This window comes from Photinus pyralis, unplaced genomic scaffold (genome assembly GCF_008802855.1).
Source record: "Photinus pyralis isolate 1611_PpyrPB1 unplaced genomic scaffold, Ppyr1.3 Ppyr1.4_LG7, whole genome shotgun sequence".
NCBI lineage: Eukaryota > Metazoa > Arthropoda > Insecta > Coleoptera > Lampyridae > Photinus > Photinus pyralis.
In genome coordinates, this window is record NW_022170738.1 from 20,802,723 (window position 1) to 20,826,420 (window position 23,698).

Consider the following 23,698-nt stretch of genomic DNA (forward strand, 5'->3'; position numbering starts at 1 on the left):
ATACGACGAACGGTTCCCGAGATATAGCCCAGGAACTGTCTTATTGGGTCACCCGGTACATACATTAATTTTGTGTATTTTCTATAATTAATATTGTTTAATAATACTTTTACTTATTTATGTTGGAACCCTTAAAAACTGAAAAAAAGAGATTGGAACCGGAACCGGAACCAAAAATTACAGAAGCCGCAGAACCGGACCGATACCGGAAGCCTTACAAAATAATTCTACAGAAATAGTGCGGAACTGCAGAACCTGTATTTCATATGGGTTCCAACCCCTGCTTCAAATCGCCATTTTAGATAGTGTATGATTGGTTGCCTAAGTGGCAGTAAGCTTCCGATTATCATACATCTTATAGTATCCAAAGTGATGATATAATCCCTATGATGATACTGAAGAGGACTGCGACTGAAGATAGATTGACGATCTCATTAATAATAATAAGTGCATCTTGGATGTTCGTCTCAACAAATAGGAAGTTTAGCAAACCAAATTGCAGAAAATTGAGACTGTGGCAGATGAAGTAAAAGAGAAACTACTAACAGGAGTCAGGAGTAAAAAATGTGTAGGATTCCATCCTGTATATACCAATGTATATGTGCTTAGTCGACAAACAGAAACGGTTGAAGACGTGGCTATCCTGCGTTTCGAGCTTCGAGTAAAAAATAAGAAGGGAAAAAACCACGCGACGGAAATGGATAAAAAGGAGGTTATAAAAGAGTGAAAGAAAAGGCGTCACCATTGGCAGAACCATTGATTATACAATAATTCAATGGTAGTACAATGGAGGTCGGTAGTACGCCACTAGAATTACCCACGGCCGAAAATGCAAATGGCTGACGGAAACCAAGAAAAAGGCCGCCACACGAAAATTTGCTTCAATATCAATTCAACCCACAGCATTGCCCTTGGTAAGATACTACCTATAACAATATTTGCTTATACTTGCAAAATTCAAAGTAAATACTCGTAAGTGCCCCTTTATACTGGTTTGTTTATCAGCGTTGTACTGCGTCCTGTCCTTCTGCTTAGCAGCAAGTCGCCCAGTGCGAAGGAGCACTTACGAGTATTTACTTTGAATTTTTCAAGTATAAGTGTGCGTTTACAATGAACGCATACGTAAATATTTCATAAACCGTAACTCGTACATATCCGCATCGTTTCCGTAAATTTACTTCGCTGTTTACAATAAACCATAAACCAAAGATCATACTACAAGTAGTATGATATTTGACCTTACGTAACTTGGAAACATTTTCAACCTTTGCGACTATGCGCAAGACATATGTACGTACGTAAAAATTACGTTCATTGTGAACACCTTCGTATGTTTCTATACAGTTCAACTTTGCGAAATTTTTACGTCTTATGTATTTCTTACGTATACGTTCATTGTAAACGCACACTAAGCATTTGCTTACTTTTGTTTATACGGGCCATTGTGTTTTTCATTAGGTTTCAGTAACCAAATAAGTTATCACACCTAATGCTGTGATTGACCAGGACTCTCAACTGTAGGCTTGGATGCCGATGCCACTGACAAGAAGGGAGATTCTGCTAACAGTAACAGTTTAATATGTAGGTGCAATATATGAGTCAGCGAATCACTGATTTCCACATATTTTGTCATTCTACTTTGATTTGGCCAGGCCTTGTAATTATTGTCATCTTGCATTTGTTGCACCAAGGAGAGTCACCTGTTGTACAACTACCCTGGTTGTACCCCAACCTAACCAGTTCTTTGTTTTGTAAATTGCTTTTAACCTGTTTTTGTGTAGGTAAGTATGTGATTTTCAATTTTTCATTTATTCAAAATACGAATTATAATATTACGCCATTATATTGTTTTATTTTGTGTTCCTGTTCTACATACTACCGTCTACCTGTACTTCAGGTCATAGCGTTGTTTACAAGTAACGTAAGGAAGCCCTGCCTCAGATGTTTGATCATGTGCCACTTGTCAATTTCAAATTTAAGCTGGGACTGTTTAGTTGGAGGGAATTATTTCCAGTAGGGTAGCCATTTTTAAAAGTTGCAGGGCTGAGTTTATTTTCTTGTTCTTGTAGTGTGAAGTTAGCGTACAACCTGGGGGTTTAGTACATATGTTACCGGCAAACTGCGAAATCCGCCATTTTACAAAATCCCTAGGCATTTTGCGAAATGACCAATGCCGCAGGGAAAGTGATAAATGGAACTCGAGTTCGCACTTCTCCTGCCTCTCTTTAGGGATTTCGCAAAATGCCTAAACGTTCAGGCAAAGTGAGAATGCTCGGATAATTTCCACAGATTGCGCGTACAGCGGTGCCAAACGTAAAACCGTCGCGTTACGTTAGTACCTTCCCCCATCTGATATATTCTCCACAGTAAATCCAAAGCTTGACTCAACAGAAAACCCATAGATGAAATGCAGTCTAAACGTGAGCGCAATATTTGGAGAGTACTTAAATAACATCGCAATCGTACGCTTCGTTACCATCCAATGGCAACGTTGTATCAGCAATCTGTGGGAAATGACGAAGCCTTCGCACTTTGCCTGCATGTTTAGGCCTCGGTTTAGGCATTTCGCAAAATCCCTAGAGGCAGGCAAAGTGCGAATTGCAGCTCCGTTTCTCACTTTGACTGTTGCATTTGTCATTTCGCGAAATGCCTAGGCATTTTGCAAAATGCCGGATTTCACAATTTGCCGGTAACACATACACTACAAAACTATTAAATAATAGCTACTTATATCTTTAAGGACTTCAGAACTATTTAAAGCTTTGTAGTGCCCTTAAGACTCCAAAGACCTCTTGATTTAAAACTTTTGAAGGTTCTTGAATATCCCAAAACAACAGAACAGAGGCTCTTGCAAACATTTCGGCATCTAAATTATATAAATGAAAGTTTTTGCAGATAAACAGTACTACTCTATTTATTATGTGCCTACATTACCACATTCAGTTAAAATACGTAATGTTTGTGTGCGTACCAATTACCAGCAACAGAATAAGAAAAACATGCATCTATAGAGAAGAATAGTGCAGTATTACACAATAAGATACTAGACAACTCTAAGGCACTAGAATAACAGATCACAGTTGACAGCAGATTTGATGGATGGCTTTGAGATTATTTTTGTGGGGTAAACAAACGAGCTGGTCCTGCAAACCCACAGATGGGAATGGGTTGCCGGTTCATCAGGTGCAAGCAACGCAAAATATGAGCGCTTTTATGAAAGATTGAATTTTATATTGTCACAGAAATTCAGTTTTATTATTGCTTAGACGGTGAGGTTTTGAAGGTATCTGAAACAAAAATCTCAATCATTTGAGTTCTACATAAACGTACCACATATGTATAAGCATGCAACAACTATTGGAACAAAAGCTCAACAAACGTAATGTTAAAAAAATACACATTTTTAACAAAAAATATATTACGCTCAAATTATTAGACATATACATTGGCAAGAATAAAATTATTTGTTGACGAATTGCAAACATAAAAAAAATAAACAAACAAAATCAATAGAAATTAACAACTGTCGCTTCCAACGGAAGTGTGTGTCGCCCTCTTAAAACTTGGTGCTGTAAATTCTAGAACAAAAAAATTATAAATGACGAATATTGACAGCAAAACAATTGATGAATAACGTGGAAAGAGACCATACCTGATTGAAAACATCATAAATAAGTTTATTCGCTTTCTTAATTTGTCGTTCTCGTACGTCCACCAACTTTTGTTGCACTTCGGGGCATTTCTTGTAATTTTTGGCGGTAAGTTGTTTCATTTCCCGAGATGAAAAGGGGCGCTTTACTGTAACAATAATTAAAAGACAGTTAACTCACAATTCATAGTTAGTAATCAATAATAGTATGTTACAGTATCAACTAAGAATTGTGTTTTATTTTGTTAGTATAGTACCTGGTACCTATATGTTATTAATTTATTATAGTGCGTTCAAACCTCCAAATTCACTATGGGTCTTATGGGAATACAATGCTTGCTTGCCAAACTTATTTAACCGATATATTACTGCGCAGTTTATAATACTGTATACCGAATTAAGCTGGATTCACATGAATAAGAAATCCGACGATACGGTCATCCGAAATGCTTATGATTGGTCAATAGTTTGAAATGTCAAGCACATTTCAAATTATTGACCAATCATAAGCATTTCGGATGCAGGTATAGCAGACACAGATTCTAACCTCAAAATAAACAACAAAATTCTAAATACTTTTTTATATGAACTAAATGCGTTTTTATTAAAAGATCAATTTGGTAAATTAACATTAACAGCGCAAAGCATAGTATTCATCGTTGGTGGAATGTTTGCAATAAAAGAATCGTGCACTTTACGACGAATCAGGGCCTGCACATCATTATCATAAACACAAAGACGGTCATTAATTTGTGTGCCTTTTCTTTTCATAGGTTTTTTTGAACTAGCCACTGCAGTGATTTGATCTTCCTTTCTGATGGCATAGATACTACGTTCCGAACAGCATAAAGCTTTGCTCGCTTCTTTCACAGCCGCTTTAATGTTCATTGTTGCTTTAAAGTAATTAAGTACATTCATAATGAGGCACTTCTCCTTACGACTAAAATGATTTCCTGAATGCTGTTTAATATTCGCATTAGAAGAGCCCGCAGTTTGTTCTTCAACCTCCATATCAAAGGAATATCTATAACTCATACGACGCGTGTATTACATTTAGTTAAGAACGATTTTTAATAAACGGAATTGGTTCAATTTGAAAAATATCGTAAAAAAGAACAGAAAAAATACAAAGAATTTGCCAGTACAAGGAGGTTATGTCAACAAAACGAATGTCTGAAAAACAATTTATTATTGGCAACAAGGACAAAGATACGGTTATATGCAGAAGACTAAAGATAGTAAAGGAGGCGTTTAGTCCATAAGAGCCCATACTGAATTTGGAGGTTTGAACGCTCTATAGTTGGTATGCCTTACATTAGGTTCACTGTTTTAAATCATTTAAAAAAATTTTAATAGTTATTTATGCAATGAGTGTATAAATGAACGAACCAATAATCGCCGATTTATACATGAATTGCATACAACGTTTTTTCGTCGACTTCACTGGGGTAGGTAATTTTAATTTCAACTACAAGAAATTACAAACGAAATTATGAGCTCGTACGATTGTTCACTAAATTACAGCTATTGTCGTTGCTATAGTAATGTGTTGTTTTATGCTGTACCGTCAGTGACTCGTAATCATAGTGGAAGATTATGTTGCTTGCTCTGCTGCGGAGGCGATTTTAACATTATATCCACTAAAATCAAAAGAAACTTATTGGAACGGTTTCGATCAGTTCGGCAATTGATGGAATACAATGAATTTGTAAGGAGATATTTCTGAAAATGTCACGTTGACATTTTACCTAGAAAAGGTATGTGAAATTAGAATGTAATTAATTCTTTTGCAACTGTACTAAAGTACGTGTATTAACAGTGAAAGATATGGAAATGTTCATTCCTGTGGTCGACGTACTCAATGTTGAAGGTAAAGTAACTGAATACCTTAACAATACCTTATCCGAGGAGCTACACATACATACATCAGGATATGCTTTGCTGAGATTGTTTGGCGACCATACTGGCTGCTGATCTCACTACGTTAAAACCGAGATTAAAATGGTTAGGTGGATGGAAGTTCTCAGCTGTTGCCGAAAGTGAATTGTTACATAATTGTCATTTCCCTTTAATAAAATGGTTGTTATGTATAAGTGGTTGCTAACGATTAATGGTTGCTAACGTATAATGGTGGGTTGCTAACCATTAATGGTTGCTAACGATTAATAAGCTTCATCATTGTACTCGTCACTAAGGAGTAATTTATATTGTTATCGAGAGGTCGACGAAAAAAATTATTAAAGCACGCCAATTTCAGGTTATGGGTTCATTTGCCTTTGTGAAATAATTACCTTTATTTTGAGATCGTTTAGTATTTAGCGACATTGGTTTTTGTGTCGTTGCTAGTAATTTCCTGTACTTCTCACTATGCTCCTCTCTAACTGCAGCCAGGTCAAGTAAGCACTGTCTCCTTTGCTCTGCCATAACAACAAAGCGTGGTCGGTTCTGACATAGATACTCCTAAAGTTTCACAATTACGTTACCGTAATAAAAAAATAATTACATACCTGCAAAGTGTAAGGCTTCTCCTTTCTGCCTTTCGATCTCGGATATTCACATTCGGTAACAATTTGGTTATGATCCAAATCGCTCGCTCTAAAACCCTTCGTGGCGGATGGCATTTCTTCACAATGATAGGTACTTATAACTCGCTGAGATGTTTTATTAGTGCGATTATGATGGTTGATTTTAGTTGTTTGTGTTTCATTTGAAACAGCAGGACGACAAGAGTATAAGCAATGACTGCACTTGGTAGACGCATCCGACATTTTATTCGCAGCTTGCTTATCTCTACCTCTTTTGCACTGCAAATTGGAACTTTTTTGAAAATTCTTCGCTTTGCATGATTTCGAATTGCAGTAACTGACAACATGATCTGACGTGGGATTGGGACTAGGGACTTTGATTTTAATTTCTTCTAATGCTTCCATCGAATAATTTTGTTCATTACTGGCGATGTTTTCATCCGACTCCAGTGTTACACAGTAAGCCAACCCTCCCTTTCGTCTCCGATATCTAGGTCTTAATCGACAGTTGCAGTGCTCACAAAAATTTGTGCTGGAAATAACTTCGTCACATGAGCAATCACAATGGCACAGCTCAGTTGTGCTTTCCAAATTTTCTAATTGTTGTATGGTCTTTTTTATTTCTTTTATAGTGCCTCGCGTCGCCTTCTGGTTCGTCTGACACTGGCAAACGTATCCCTCTCTAAAATAAGGCTTAGAATCGTCAACAAACTGTTGATGATAATTATAACATGGATAGCAAAGAATGTACTTTTCACTGTCTTTAGTACTTTGAGTACTGCTACATTGGCAGCACTTTGACGCTGTTTGTGCCTCTCTTTCTTTACAACACACACATGTGGACGATGAGCTTTTTGAAGTCTTACAACAATCGCAAAGTTCTATCATGATCTTCTCTGGAATCTGGTCGGTAGTACTTGGTATACTGTCCGAGTAGACAAGTTCCTTGGACAAAGTCGCATTTCTTCCACTTTTGTTCCCTTGAACGTGCACGTGTTCTAAATTGATTTGGTAGGAACTTGGAATTTCGTCCAGGTACACGAGTTCGCCGGTTAAATGATCACAGTTCTTTTCTTCAAAACTACCACTCGAAGCGGTATATACCACTTCAGATGTTGTTTCAGATTGACTACTGTAGGTAATTACATCGTCGTTTGCTTTTGGGATGTCTGTGACACTAATTTTTTCGGCGAGTTTATTGGTCGAACTAAGTACAGGTTCAGCCACTGCGTCTTTTCGTCCAGGTTCTTTTGCGCTCTCATCAGAAGAAAGTTGGGTCTTTGAAATCTTGTCACGTGATGATCTTTCATCTGTCAAAAATATTTAATGTAAAATTGTATGCAATAACAAAGGAATGATAAAAGCGGAAATAGGTACGTAGAAACAAAATGAAGACTACTGGAAACCCTCACAAAGTAGAAGAAGCAGAGTTACATGTACATGCAAACATAGTCAGTTGTTAGATGGACAGTTTTTAATACGTAGGTAGAATCCTTCATATATTCAATTCATTTACTTAGGTATGAGTGTATGATGTGTTCCATTTTGGTTGAGACTGCAGTGCATCTCAGTTGTTTTTAAAGGTAGACACGAGGATAGACACTTGTGGTTTTTGCCACCATGTGAAACTTTTAATACCAGAAACAGAATTAATCTAGCTACGTTTGTTTCAAGGTTTGTTTCTATGGTACAGAGTGAAAACGAAAAGTTTGACTTTATGGGATAGCATCATAAAACAAAACAAGTAATAGGTTGTCGCCCTTTAGCTTCAACTTCAGCGCATTTTCCATGAATTGACCAGTACTTCCCAAAAGGCCGTAGCTATGTGCGCTATGTTTTTCTTTACTAGAGCATATATGGTTAACATTTCAAAGAAATATCTCCATAAATAAAAAAGCTGGCGTTGCGCAATTTGCGCGCGAGCACATTATTAATTTATACTATAGGTAATGTATGTGATGCCTGTTTTTACTATTATCTGTTCACCGAACAGATGCAGTTAAGCTCCTCCCGAAAAATTAACGGCAAATTTAAATGAACATTTTTAATTGGCCGAACTTTCAAAACCTATTTGCTTCCAATTATAATTGCCGTATCTGAATTGACATCTGTAACGTCAAACCTGTCATTGCGTTTTGTATTTGTCTTTCCTCAACTTGCCCTTAATTTTATGTACACGAACAAAATAATCTGTGTGAACATAATAAACAATTTGAAACTATACTGTGAGTTGAAAGGTCAATATTCAAAACTTGTAATACAATGTGAAACAATGTAAATTTCACTGTTTTTATAGTTTTTGCTCGAATTTTTGTGACTGTGAAACGGGTCTGCTATTACATTGGCCAAAACCGAGGCCAAAAGTTATTGGGAGTGGCTTAACTGCATCTGTTGAGTGAACAAATTATAGAAGCGTCTATGGTTAGACCGTAGAGAGAAATCTTCATAAGTAAAAAGTTGGCATTTTGCAGCGTTTTACTACATCTGATATGCTTTTCTTTACTAGAAGCATCTATGGTTAAAATTTCAAAGAAATATTTTCATAAATAAGGAAGTTGGCACCAACTGCGCATGCGCACATCTAATGTTTGCAATATCAGATATGTTTGCCTTTAACGGAAGCATCTGTGATTAAAATTTCAAAAAGATATCTGGATAAATAAGACAGCTGATATTGCGCATCATGCGCATGCGCACAAATTTGATGTTTACAATATGCGATACGTTTGCTTTTACTAAAAGCATCTTTGGTTAAAATTTCAAAGAAATATCTCCATAAATACGAAAGTTGGCATTGTGCAGTCTGTGCATGCGCACATCTGATTTTTACTATATGCGATATGTTTGCCTTTACTAGTAGTATCTGGTTAAAATTTCAACAAAATATATTCATAATTAAGAAAGTTGACATTGCGCAGCCTGCGCATGCGCAGTGCGCAAGTCAAGGTTTTCCTGGTCTCAGGCCAGAGCTATACAGTGAGTTTTTTTTAAAATGCGAACATAGGAGTTTGCATGCAATGTAATTTCCCTATGTTCGATTTAAAAAAAAAACACACCAATCTATGAGGTGTGCGCGGTTCACATTCCCACCAGCAAAACGCGCAACTTGCGTGGCTATGAACAGCAACGGTTTCTATAGCCTTTGATGAAAAGAACTCAGTAAGATTTTTTTTAAAGAAGCCATGTAGCAACATTAGGATAAATTTTTCTTAGCGGGGTTCACATTTGTGCATTTCCATGCTGCAACTGTGATGCGGCATTAAAATGCTTGCATTTTTCCCCTTCACATTATGCATTTTTTCTTGCAATTTTTGATGCGCATGGAAATGCATGCTTTAGACCACGTTCTATTTTGTATGCATTTTTTGGCGCATCTTTAGTAATATTTTTAGGAATATTTCTCTTGCCAATAGCTAGAATTAAGTTTGCAACGAAAAGTTCGTTGACTCATGGCTGTTTATGTTTCTTAACCTTACATTTTAATTTTAAACAGTTTGGAATTGGGTTAATTATTTTATTTAGTGTTAAAAATGAACCGTGAAATACGTGCTTTTCCATGGTCGCGTACCTTAGTGGAGGACCTTATAATTTTGTACGAAGCGCAACCCTTATTGTATACAACGAAAATGAAAGAATATAAGAATAAAATGAAACGGCAAAATGCAATACAATCAATAAAAAATGAATTGATGAAAAAGTATCAGGTTGAGTGCCGCAATTTAACGGACCAAGACATAATTAAAAAAGTACACGTAATTCGGACGCAATTTAAGAAAGAGGTGGCACTATTAAAAAAATTTTTGTCCAGTGGTTGTTCAGCAGATTCCTACGAACCGAAACTTTGGTGTTTTGACATGCTGCAGTTTTTAAACGAATGCGATCCAGTGAGGGAAAGCCAATCAAATATTGAACCATCAGTAAGTATTTATTTATAAGGTTTTTAAAATAATCACATTGTAATTGATTTTAAGGAGACCCAAATATTCACGCCCAATGGTACTACAGTTACATATGATGAGGATATTGTGTTTGAAGGCACGCTGGAAGACCTGGATGAATATGAAGTTGATGCTTTCAATAACAGTCCATGCACTTCACAAACATCGACATCAAGGGCAACTACACCTACAGTATCAAAAAGCAAGAGGAAAATGCAGAACTCTGTGGCAGACCTAATCCAAACCGCTGTACAATCCCTCGAAAGTTGCAAAAAAAGGCCCCACATTGAAGATGAATTTGATATATTTGCAAAGTAAGTGTTTTAAATAGCAATTAAATAAGTTGCCAGTGATAAATATTAAAAAAACTATCAATTTTTATTATGTTGTAGGACAATCGCAACAGAGTTGAGGAAAGTCGAAGACCCTTACAAAATACGGATGTTGAAGAAGGAGATATTTACAAAAGTTGTTGATGCTCAATATGATTAGATTTTATTTTGTACATTTGTTTATTGATAATAATAATGCTATGCTAAGTCATTTTGCCATTCTACTGCTCCTATACCATTTACATATTGTACAAATTCATTTCGATTATCAAGTGCTGATGCAGTTGACCTGTTGCCTGCTTGTCGACTTAAGGTGTACTTAAATGTGAATCGCCTATCAATGTTCTGTTCCTTAACATCATAACCATTTGGGGACCTTGTTCGCAAAAAATTATGTAGCACAATGCATGCTAGAGTTAATGTTTGGGCCTTACTTGGGTCCAAACTTATAATGTTCAATAATACACGAAAACGATTTGTTAATATCCCAAATGCGTTCTCCACAACTCTTCGTGCTCTGCTTAGGCGATAATTGAATATACGTTGTTGCCAAGTCATATTACGAAATGGAAACGGCTTTAAAATATGACCGGATAATGGAAATGCTGCATCAGCAACTATTACATATGGTACTGGTTTGGTACCCGCTGGCAATGGTCTTTCCTCTGGAAAATTTAATTTGTTTGTTTCAATCGCTGCAGCAAGTGAACTATTCTTGTATACACCCCCATCTGAAATTTTTCCATTTCTACCCACATCGACATATAAAAAGCTATAATTGGCATCAACCAAAGCCAATAGTACGATACTGTGTGTGTGCTTATAATTAAAATATGACGATCCTTCATTTGCGGGAGCTTTTATAACAACGTGTTTACCATCTAATGCACCTAACACATGTGGCAAGTTCCATCTTTCTTCAAATTCATTAGCAATTTTTAACCATTCTTGGGTTGTAGTAGGCATCTAAAAATATTATTTAGTTAAACATCATTTTTATTCATTGTCGAGTGTAGCTGTATCTACCTTTAAATACTGATTTTTTAAATTATTGTAAATGGCAATGCAAACTTCTGGGATTATTCCAGCAATTGTTGATTGTCCCATTCTAAATGAAAAGGAAAGACTTTTATAAGACTCGCCAGTAGCTAGATAGCGCAATGTAACAGATAATCGGTCTTTGGCCGAAATTGCATTCCTGAATTTAGTGTCCTGTTTCTGTATATCATTTTCAATAAGTTTCAATAGATCATTGAAAGTATCTTCATCCATTCTAATAAAATTCTTGTAATTTTCTTTATCCAGCACTGCTAATTCATTGTCCAACAAATTAGAATTGCCTTGACTATTTGTTTCCCGTTGCTCAATCCATGGTCTTACCCACCACCGTCTCTTACGATTTAATAATAAAGCTGCAGATGCACCAATTATAAGTGTTATTAGAACAATTTCTTCCACATCCATACTTCAAGTATTTGAACTTTGAGGGAAAAATTTATAAGAAAAACACTTTTATTTTTTACTCCAGAATGCCAATTGAGGAGAACTGGGTTGGCAAAAAGTAAATTCCCTAACTAGTGATATTTGTAATTGCATCAAAAATTGCAGTAATCTGAATAGCTACGCGCGCATGAAAAAATGCAGCAACTTGATGCGCCATCAAATGCAGCATGAAAATGCACAAATGTGAACCCCGCTTTAAACTTACGATAACTTGACCTCACAGGGCACGCGCTGACTCCACAATTCATTGTGAACCAACCTCCAATTATTTGTAGGTCATGTGCACCTGGTATTCTACTAATTTGATCTATTCAATACATAAATGAAGAAAATAAATAACAAAAACAATTACGTACAATAAATGTTCAAAGTGTCCTCCTTGACATTGTAAGCAATAACCTAACCGATTTCGTAATTACATTGGACGGCGGTATTTTTAAAAATGTGACAGCTGTCAATTTTATCTACTACTCATTTGAACTACTCAGTAGATTGATGTGTTTTTTTTAAATCGAACATAGGGAAATTACATTGCATCTCGCATTGCATGCAAACTCCATGTTCGCATTTAAAAAAAATCACTGTATATGCTACCGAATGCAAAAAGAACGAACTAAATATCTTGAAAACTGTAGGAGTCGTAAAATTTTTCATATGCGCCATGGGCCACAGTTCAAAACCCAATAAAAGTATGTTTAAAGAAATCAATAATTATCTATTTCTTGTTGGTCTTGACCTATTTTTTGCTATCGTAAAAATTATTTTTTTAAAAAACAATAAGTACTCCTGAAAACTGACACCATTTTGCATACAACATTTACCAGGCGTGGATAAATAAATTCCCATATTCAACTTGTATCCACATTTTCATTTATGCTCCTACGATTTCTTGCTTAAAAATGTTGCTTAATCCCAAAACACGTGTCGTTTTATTGCCCCACCCGGTATATATCGCGAAGAAAATTCTGGAAAATACCTGACGGTATCTCTGAAACAAGAAATTCATCATCAAAGAGGCTTTCAAATGTCTTGGAAGCTTCGGATCGCGTCCACTAAATGTTGCACGTGTAACACAATCATTAGTCACTAGATATAGAAAATACTGTAATCATCCGCCATTTTTGGGCAAATTTGCTGCTAACTTAAAAAAATTGACAAATAAAATCTGAATAGCTGTAATTTTTTATAACCTAACTTCATAGTACTGTCATGTTTTATAAAAATATATAAAATATATATATATAACTACGGTCTATTCAGTATATCTTCCGTTGCACGTCATTACCTGAAGAAAACGACGTACCAACGTAAACTTACTTTCGTTTATTAGGCAACACATTAAGCATGTAGTTTATTTTAGCCGCAACAATTGGTAGCATTTCGCCTTGTTGTCGCGTTTAAAATTGTAAATTTGACAGGTTGCTTTTGGTTTACTTTTCGTTTGATTTGATTTTGATTATTTTCTACGTCTTTCGCTGTGCATTGGTTTGAAGAGAAATTACTGAAGAATTTAGATAACCCGTCAGTAATTGTGTTCGATAACGGGAAAACAGACAACATTAAAGTGTGGTTAGGTGATCATAATGTGCAGTTCTCCGACAATGATTTTAAAGCCGAACTGTTGAAAAGGTTGCACAGTAAGTACGTTCGCAAATTATTTGATATTATCTAAATCTTGTTGATACTTTTAGGAATAAATCAGCTAAAATGTACCGCATAACGCATTGACCACTTAGCCGAGCAATATGGTTACTTCGTTTTACAATTATCACTCTATCATCGCGTTTTTAATCCTATCGAACATATTTGGGGCATAGCGAAAAATTACTACAATCGACACATTGGTAGAGATGGACGAAGCATTGAAAATTGCATAAACATGTGACAAGAAACACTACAATCGATAACTTCCGAAACGTGGCGCAATTCAGTTAAGGATACGGAAACTGTAATACACGAAAGAGAAAAGCAATTAGATCTTGAAAACGTTGCTACTATTATTATAAACTTTGGACACGAAAGCAGTTCTGATGATTCCGATTAATTTGAATATCATCCATCACATCACATAACCTGTAAAATTTTATATTTAGTACTTTCTCTGTAAAAGAGATGCTACATTTGTACAGTTCATAAGTTATTAAAGTATATTGTATGTATATTGTGGTTCCAATTAACGAAATGAATAATAAAAATTATTTTTATTTTATTTAAGGTGTGCATTGTTCACACAAACAATGCAGTCTGGTTGACAAGTGACATAACCTAAATCGCTCAAAACTAGATTTGGCATTATTGCATAGTAATTACGTCACAGAAAATGATGACGTGCAACGGAAGTTATACGGAATAAAGTGTACATATATCTCCAAACAGGTGGAACAATCCCCAACATTAAAGTTACTAGAATCTGGTAATTTCCGCCATTTTTGGGCAAAAATCATGCGTTCTCTCTCTAACACACGGCCCAATGGATTGCGGTACTTTCTATATTTAGTGACTTTAATATCATATTAATTAATTAGTTCGAATTTTTAATGTAACCTGGCAGGGCGTACGTAGTATCAACTATGAATTATGCTCGCAATTATGTTAGAGGGCCGGACAAAGCTTATCCCAAAATCTCCACAGAGGCTACCTGCAGTATAACCAATGTCTAGAATGGAAAGCACTGAGGCCCAAATCATTTAAAAGAAAACTGAAAAAATACCTGATCGCCAAAGCCGAGGCAAAAGCGTTATATCTCTGTACAAGAAATCAACCTCAAATACAATTAGATACTACTTTATACATTTATTCTCTCATGTGACTACTTCTTATTAATTATATGTACCTATTACTTTGTTATACTTATATAAGTGTACACGAATATTATGAATGCGATGATACGAGTTCGAACCCAAGAGCGCTCGTTTTTTTTTCTATAATCGCAGCAAAAAGAAGTGTGAGAGAGAAAGAAGTATGTAGTCATTTCTATGAGCACTCACTCAATTTTTAGCGCATTTTTTAAGAATAAAAAAAATGTGCTATTTGTTTGCGTTTTATCCGTCCGTCCGGACCCACTTCTGCCGTTTCGAACTACTGCTACGGGAATGGTCCTAGAGTCCTGGAATTTTGTGGCAGTACCTAGGTAGCCCATACCTTGGAGGTGTGCCAGACGGCCATCAAATTTCTCTGTCTAAAAGGGGGCCCCCCTAGGAATTATTTCCTGAGATGCTGTGTTTGAAAGTAAAACGTGCATATCTTTTACATACGACAACCAATTGGTCTCAGATTTTCAGATTTTGCATACGCATGCCTTTAGTGGTGCGAAGTTAAACTTGAGAAAATTGGGGGGGGGGGCATACTTTCCCCTGTGACTTTTTCGGGAATCAGCGAGCGACGGAGTCTGAGGGGGGGGGGGGGAGGGTTAAAAATTAATTTTATCTCTCATTGTATTCTAATTAAAGGTCTCAATGAAAGGAACCGTTTTCTACCAACTACTGCCTTTCTTTCTGTCCACTTATCAAAGAACGGGGTGGAGGGGGAGGGGGTTGTGGAACTAGTTTTATCCTTCATGGTACTCTAACGAAAGGTCTCAACGAAAGGAATTAATTTCTACCAATCATAGCCCTCCTCCTCGACCTCTTATCGTGATCGTGTAAATTCCCTTATACCTCAAGAACAGACTGTCCGAAGAGGGTACTACCAAAGGGCGATTGAGACGTGTGCAAGAAATATATCCATTGGTGATGTCAAAACAAGAGCTATTTTGGTAAAAAAAATGCGCTTTATTTGCACAACAGTTGTGCACAATTTATAATTGTTTTGTATGTACTATTTACTATTATCTTTAATTTTTGTTTCAAAAAATTACGGTGCCTGTAAATGGAGTTTTAGGTTGTTTGGAGCAATAATGTTATAATAATAACACTAATAAGTTAATAAATAACTTCATTTACCTCAAAGCGAGCCTTACAGGCATTAAAGCTTAGTAAGGGTATACCTCGGGCTCGACCTCGGGGTCTCGCGCGGGGTGTACACAAGTCGATAAATAATTGTTAGTTGCAAACAAAAGATCGAAAAAATGTTTGAAACAAGGAATGCAAAGGGGTAGCGAATTTAGACATTTATTCTTGCCTCTATCAATATCACAAAAATGTGAGTAGTGTCAGTTATGTTATAGAAAGGAGCTGGCCTGTGTGGTGCAGTGAAGTCGAAGCTCGACTGCGGTACTAAGGGTCCCTGGTTCGAATCCGGGTACAGGCATGATTATTTATAAATGTATAGTGGATTAGGCGAGGGATCTAGGCCGAAACCCCGCCCACTTAAAAATAAAGACCAAAAATAAAAAATGTGGTGTACAATTTTGAGAATGATAGGTAATCTAATCGCCTCGTTACGCTGTAATAATGGATAAAACCTGAGATAAAGTTCCCCTTGGAGGACGTTTATCAATTTCAGCAAAGCTTGAAAAACACACTGTTAAAAACTGCAATTGATGCTAACACAATGGTAAAAATGCCAGTTTTCACTCAGAAATTTAAAATCGAAGACGGCATACAGTTTTTGTTGTATAGGGAAATAGTATAAAGAACCCAAACAAGAGACCTAAGTGTGCGTTAGATCTCTTGCTTTGAGTGCTTGTTTCAGCAGACTTATCTGGTACACCTTGCATAAACACCAAGATAAAAGGTGAGAAGTAAAGTGATGGCTCAGATGATGGAATAGGTATAGAGAAATATGCCAATAATCCTCACAATAATCAGTGAATGAGTCACTCAAATAAACAATTGATTATCTAATACCTTTAAAATCAAGCAACAAGCAAAAATTAGTCTAATTATCGATATTTGAAGGCCTTGCAGGAATATCTACACAAATAATTTCAGTACCTAACAGCAGAACATCTGAAGCAATAACTACCTACTGCAAATATCCTTACCAGAGCCTTCACTTTCCTTTTGGCTTTCGAGTGTTTGAGGTGGTTCAGTATCTTGCTCTAGGCCGCCTTCACTTTTATTGGAAGCGGAATCCTTCTTCTGTATTTCATTGTCTTCATGTGCAGATCGACTGCTACTTTTTTTGGACTTCTTTGAAGAACTTTGCGACCCCCGTTTTGAAAATGAACCTGGTGTAGACACACTTTTGGACGTTTTCGAATTTCCGCTCATTTCCGACACATTGCCACTTGCCACATCCGATTTGTGTATTGTCGAACTTTTCGAAAAGCCACTGGCGTCGTCGTTAATATAAACCGGAGTAAGCTGCACATTCTTGGAGGGAGCGCCTTGCAGTGGTATTTCGAATGTGTAACGACGAACTACCGTGGTACACCGCGCGTTAGCATTTTTCGTGGTAAATTCCTCGCTCGATATTAAATGGGCATCTTGCAAGTGAATCGTATCGCCTCCAACTTCGATAACTGTATTAAGGACGGTTGACGGCTTCGAGCTTGAACATCTGCAACTGCAGGCACATGGATTGTTATTCACCGTTGAGGAATTTGGTTCAGTTTGTGAAGGAATGCTTTCTTTTTGTGTCGATAGGACGTAAACTGTTGTTGTTTTGCCAACACCATTTAATTGTTCTACATTATAATTTTGTAATTCCTTTGTGGCGGAAGTCTTCGTTTGCAGTTGCTGCACCTCCTTAATCCCATCACTTAATTCTTTTGTAGTAATTTTTCCCAAACTGTGACAGTCCCCGGCTCCTTCCTCTAAACGTTTTTCAGATCGAGTTTTATCCTCCCGCCAACTTTTAGTGCCATCCTTGTTTGATAGTGAACTATGCACATCATTTGTTTCTCTCAAAGGTAGATTTGTGTCCCCAAACTCCTTTGTAGTGGTATTGGTAGAAGCGGCAACCGTGTCATACAAATCAGAATCAGTTAAAGTGAGAAGTCGACTCCGTTTCAATCTACCACGGTCGCTATTAGTTGACGTGGGTGGAATTTCAGTGGCGAATGTTTCAGTCTTTAATTTTTCTAGTACAGTTTGTTTGGGCGATTTTGTAATTTTCTTATCATTACTTCTGTCTTCGGTTTCGGACACCTCACTTTGAGGAAGGACACTCTCTGAACTGTCACTTTTATTGTCTACCAGTTGCTTCATAATCGCTCTTAGATAGAATTTTTTTGTGAGGCTGTCATACTTTTTGGAACGAATTAATTTTTGCAACAGATCTACTGTTCTTTGTAAGTCCTTCACATTCCCCCCGTCCTTTCGGTTATCGCGAGTGGTATTTAATAAAACCTTTGTAAGACTATCATTATCAGACAGCTTAACTACGGGCGAATTCTCTTTGTCAGATTCAGCTGTAGACTCCGATTTTCTACTTTTGGAATTATTCCTCGATTTATCAACATATTGGAAGCTATCACAATTAGAGAAATCAGAAGGAGTTTGTGTGTGCATGGTAGAACAATTTGTAGAGTCATTTTCTGTCGGTGAATCACTATAACAAACATAAAACACATTCTGCCTTTCGCCTGCTCCCTTAGTAGGCGTTATTACGCCGCAATTCTCAAAATCAAAGTCTGTTTGAATCCCAACCGACACTGCGTTTAACGATAATGAAGTTTGCACTGTTTTGCTTTTTCCACGTGGAGGCCGTGTCCACCCCGCACATTCGACAACAACTGGTTTACAAGCACTCAACTTCAACAGTTTCAAGTTTTTATAGCGTGAAATACGATCGATAGCTCCCAAATCAATTTTTCCACGATCAATCACTTTTGGAGTGGAACAGCATTCGATTTCATCAAGCAGCTGTGTCGATTGTGCAATGGGTAAACCCACCTTTGCCTTTAATGACTTTAAACGTTGAGCCTTACTTGACCCACTATCGCTTAGAAAACTGCCCGAAGAAGGTGTGGTCGAGATGTATCCTTTAGGTGACGATTTTAAACTTTCAGATGTGCTGCTCAGATCAGACAATTTCGTTTCGGTGCAATGCACTTCAACCGAACGCTTCGTGTCCTCTCCTTCTCCTGCATTTTGACTTAACAACTTGTCACGCAGTTTAGTGTACTCAGCATCCGTCAATACAGGCAGAGACACACTTTTGTGAAGGGTCGAGTTGCTGTAACCGATATCTGCGCCATTATCCCATTCTAATTTGCGATTTGAAGCAACACTACTTGCTGGAGACGGAATACAAACATTTTCGATATGAATTATTGGTATGTCCCTGGAAGGTGATGCGGTAGCTTCTGCAACTGGTATTGTGACCAATGGTGGACTAACAGCAGGTACCTGTCTCCAATCTTGTAATTGAATCCCCGATGTTCCGCAAAAATATTTGGGTAGTTCACGATTCTGGGAAAAGCACCTATAATAATCCAGTACTTGTGAGGTTACTGATTTATCCTCCTTGTGTTTTTCAGGTGCGTCCCCTTCTTGTTCTTCCATAATAATTGAAGGCAGCTACAATTTAAACAAAATTAACAAAAATAAAAACATAACCTCAAATTTTTGTAAACAAAAACGCATTTAACAACAAAAATTAAAAATAACAACATGTCATACATACTTGTCGCTAATTTACATTAACTTTTCACTTCAAAATTTCTACGAAAACATCAAATTTTCAAATGCCAAACATTTAACGTTCTTTTCAAAACGGTTTTCAACGATTTGGCGGTAAAATCAAAATGAGCGAACCACAGACCATCAACGGGAGCGAACTACGCGACATCGGAGAAACGTCATCGGTAAGAAGTTGTACCTGTTGTGACGCGGAAGAAGAGCAAGATCCGGATATTTGCATTGTCGAAGGTTCCGATGTTGATAAATCTATATCGATTGACACCGAAGGCATGCCCAAAACGGTATGGAGCAAAGTTAGACCGCCACCGAATCTTGGAAGTTATCAACCCGCGGTATCGGCACGACAAACCGAAATTATTCGTGCGCAATTAACACGGAAAATCGCGGAAGATCTCCCTCAGGATCCGTCAAAAGTGTATTGCAAGTGTGAACCTAATATTAGTAAAATGAACATTTAAATTCTGTATCTAATTTTGACCATGCGTAGGTACCTATCAATAAACTTTTGGGAATGATTGATGTCCTTTTACGCCCATGGACGTGATACTCCGCTTCTTATAGTCAAAGTCAAATTTTTGTTCATTTGTTTGGATTCTGGATCTTAAAGCGGAAGGTGAACTTGCGTCTACGTGCACATAAGTTCTCTACTACTCTTTAGGGCTCTTTTGTACTGGGCACTTCCTCCAGCCTCCATGATTAGAGTCTGCCCCAACCACCGCCACACGCTTGAAGCAAACTTGAGGACACCTGTAGAGTATAAGCAGCTGTAATCTTGGTCATGTTCGGCCAGGATTCCTCCAACATTTGGAGGAGTGCTAGACCCTCCCAAAGGATTTGGTGATTCGTCTACTCGCCTGTATTCCATCCTCGTCAGGAGGGTGCTTCGGCCAACCTCAATCTTCATACAACGTCGCGCAGGAAAGGTATAATTGGTGCAAACCAATTCATTTCGGTGAGACCTTTCATTAGAATACCATAGGTTAGAACCTGTGCCCCCCCCCCCCCCATTTTCAAAAATTTTACTAGGCGTATAGATCGAATCGAATCGGATGCTTAATGCCTGAGCCCGATACAAATTCATCCGATTCGATAAAATTTTTAGAACTGCAGTTTAATTGCATCAGGTAGGCCTAAACAACATTACTGTAAACAAAAGTGGATGCAAGCGAAATTCACCTTAAATAACATTCTTTGACGTAGGCGATACGACCTAGAATCGCTTAACGGTTGCGGTACCGTATTTTGTTCATTCTTATTCTGCACGTCAACAATAACGCGATGCAGTTTGTTTAATAGAATTGTTTATGTTTAATCGGCGACGTGAGCTAAAAGAAGTTAACAGGCGCACAGAATTAGCAATCAGAAGAGCGAATGGCGCTCTTAACCAACTGCTTAGTGTTTCCGTGGTCGGGCTACTAGAGACTATATCAATGCCGCAAATACGGAAGCCATAATCGTGTAGTGTACTTAACCCCCAGGTTCTACACTAACTTCACATTCACACTACAAGAACACGGAAATAAAACCAACCCGGCAGGCGGCAACGTTTAAAAATGGCCACCAGAATGACTATTCCCTCCAAAACTAAACGAGATCCCGCCTAAATTTGAAAAGTGACACGTGATAAAACATCTAAGGCAGGGCCCCATTCCGTTTGTAAACAACGCTTTGACGGGAAGCACAGTAGGGAAGTAACGTAAAATAAAACACTGAAATTGTGAAAAGTTTGTTTAATAATGATCGCAATTATTAAGATTGTGAAAGCTCGGAAATTTAAGTCGAAATAAATTACATTGCAAAAATAAACTTTGAAAATGGTAGTTCACCGAATAAAAATACAAATAGGTTGGCAAAAAAAAGAACTTACCAATAAAATAAACCCAGCCGTCAAATTAATATCAAATATTGTTGTAAAATTAATTGTTTGTAATGATGTGAATGCGTAACAAAAAATTATAACATCGTAAAAAGTAGCAGGTAAACTTCAAGAGATAACATATAGGTTAAAAACAAGCAGGTAAGCAGGTACCAACATTCTAAGATAGGGAATAAAGTTGTTATTATTATGGTCGGTGTATCTTGTGAGAACTCAGGTCTAGCCTGGTTAACTAATCGCACGGATTAAAATCAAGTAACGATTATAGTGTCTGTGCCTGTGTCTGGTGAAGTTATGTAGGGTCCTAAAAAAAATAAAAGAAATAAATAAATAAAATAAAAATTCACACCCTCACATTGGAAATCTAGAGATAGTACCAACATAGCTATTGATGGGCACAATAGCCAACGCTATCAGGAAAGAGGAAAACAAAACAAACAAAGAAATCATTATAATAATTCCTGTAATTTTATTAAATGGAGTTTAAATTTATTATTATGGTAGGTGTATCTTGTGAGAACTCAGGTCTAGCCTGGTTAACTGGTAGTTATTATTATCGGTGTTTCTTGTGAGAACTCAGGTCTAGCCTGGTTAACTAATCGCACGGATTAAAATCAAGTAACGATTAGTGTCTGTGTCTGTGTCTGGTGAAGTTATGTAGGGTCATTAAAAAAAAAAAAAAAAATCACACACGTACATTGGACATCTAGGGATAATGTAATTCGTACTTACCAACATACCTATTGATGGGCACAATAGCCAACGCTATCAGGAAAGAGGAAAACAAAACAAAACAAAAAAATCATTATAATAATTCCTGTAATTTTATTAAATGGAGTTTATTGTGTAAGTGTTTCTTTGGCTTTGCGTTTGGGTTGAATACGAGTGGGTTGTGATAACGTGGTGTTCTTCGGTGAGGATGGAGTTTTGTGTTTTTTAACTGTGCTAGGACGTGTAACTTTATTGGGTGGACCTGTTATTATTATTATTATTATTATTATTATTATTATTATTATTATTATTATAAGAAAGGGTGAAATACACAGGATGTGACTAATCTTTGGTGCAATAAAGAAAATTACATGGCCTTGTAGGCAAGTTTAACTAAAAACAAGATATGTGGAAATTATTGAATCGCCACTCATTTATCGCACATAGATTCTAAACCGAAGAGCTCTGATTAGCGTAATCCCGCTCCTGCAAGATGGGTAGCCCGTCCCTGGTTTCGGAGTTTCGAGCCTAAAGTTGAATGTCGAAGACAATCACGGAATTGGCTATCGTAACTCAAGGTTGACTACAGTTTTTACCACCCTCGTGACTGCTTCATTCACGGACAAAATTGTTAGTTACAAAAAACAAGTCGGTACATACATCAAACGAAACAGTAATTTCCACATATTATAATAAAATGATCAAATCTTATATGAATGTTACTTCAGGGGCAAGACCAAGTCATCAATATCAATAAACATAAATTAAGCAAGCATTACACCAAAAACGTAAACAATTACAAAAAATAGCATAACGGTATCACATATGTGATTCTTCATTGCGGTTAAACCAAGTAAATTTCAAAAACAAAGATTCAAATACACACAAAAATATAAAATGTGGCACACAAAACACAAATACGATATAAAGAAATGCAAAGATTACTACCTGCATTAAAAAAAAAGCACAAAATAACAACGAACATTTATGAAGCGACGCGTTCACGGCCACCATTCAAGACAAGATGCCCAACGTAACCCACGTTCGTGCTTTCTAGATGGCGCAGGCAGCTTTTCCCACCATAGGTATATTAAAGTATCTATGTTTCCCACCTAAATATTACATGGATGCCAACTCTCAAAAATGTATGTATCGTACTAACTTGTATATACAGGGTGGAACCTCTCAATCTTCAGTAAACGTCAGTCAGGCGTATTGCGCCAGTTGCGGGAACGCAAGAAAGACACATTAAACGTCCCAGGAAGATCTTGGAACGACCATAAATAAATAAATGGAATAAAAATAAGCGGCATCAGTAAAACCCAATAGGCTAATGCTGAGAAATCAGGGTGCAATACCCAGCGCAGTTTAATAAATCAAGTAAACACAACAAAGAAGCTAACAAGATTGAGTGAGAATTTTAAAAGTATTTTCTTCAGAGCGTATGGGTATTAGCGTTGCAACCTCGATGGAGGTAATACTAGTTTGTAGAAGGATTTCGTTCGAGCAGCCGTTTAGTCTCTCCAGATTCATCATCCATCCCTTCCACGGTAAGGTTTTAACTTCCTCTCAGATCATTTGACTGATCTGACATTTCTTCCCTTATTATTCTCTTTATTCCCAGGTATTAGATGA

The 23,698-nt window shown here is 37.0% G+C and overlaps 2 protein-coding genes and 1 long non-coding RNA gene across 4 annotated transcripts; 1 reads left to right on the plus strand and 2 right to left on the minus strand.

The window, feature by feature from the left end:
• Nucleotides 1-2,942: 2,942 nt before the first annotated feature.
• Nucleotides 2,943-19,770, minus strand: LOC116176461. Of its 2 annotated transcripts, none has more exons than XM_031495046.1 (6): nt 19,460-19,770; nt 16,872-19,353; nt 6,157-7,484; nt 5,941-6,109; nt 3,653-3,798; nt 2,943-3,287 (listed from the first exon to the last, which is right to left on the minus strand). In XM_031495046.1, exons 2-6 carry the CDS (start codon nt 19,336-19,338, stop codon nt 3,237-3,239), a joined length of 4,161 nt encoding a protein of 1,386 aa, XP_031350906.1. In that variant the 5' UTR covers nt 19,339-19,353; nt 19,460-19,770; the 3' UTR covers nt 2,943-3,236. The 2 variants fall into 2 exon arrangements, with proteins under 2 accessions (XP_031350906.1, XP_031350905.1); XM_031495045.1 differs by lacking the exon at nt 2,943-3,287 and adding an exon at nt 3,401-3,578.
• Nucleotides 9,402-10,655, plus strand: LOC116176465. The gene is made up of 3 exons (XM_031495054.1): nt 9,402-10,091; nt 10,146-10,426; nt 10,505-10,655. The coding sequence occupies exons 1-3, from the start codon at nt 9,705-9,707 to the stop codon at nt 10,602-10,604; spliced, it is 768 nt and encodes a 255-aa protein (XP_031350914.1). The 5' UTR covers nt 9,402-9,704; the 3' UTR covers nt 10,605-10,655.
• On the minus strand, nt 10,591-11,032 carry LOC116176467. The gene is made up of 2 exons (XR_004146444.1): nt 10,879-11,032; nt 10,591-10,820 (listed from the first exon to the last, which is right to left on the minus strand). It is a non-coding gene; the product is annotated as an uncharacterized LOC116176467 (long non-coding RNA).
• Nucleotides 19,771-23,698: the final 3,928 nt, after the last annotated feature.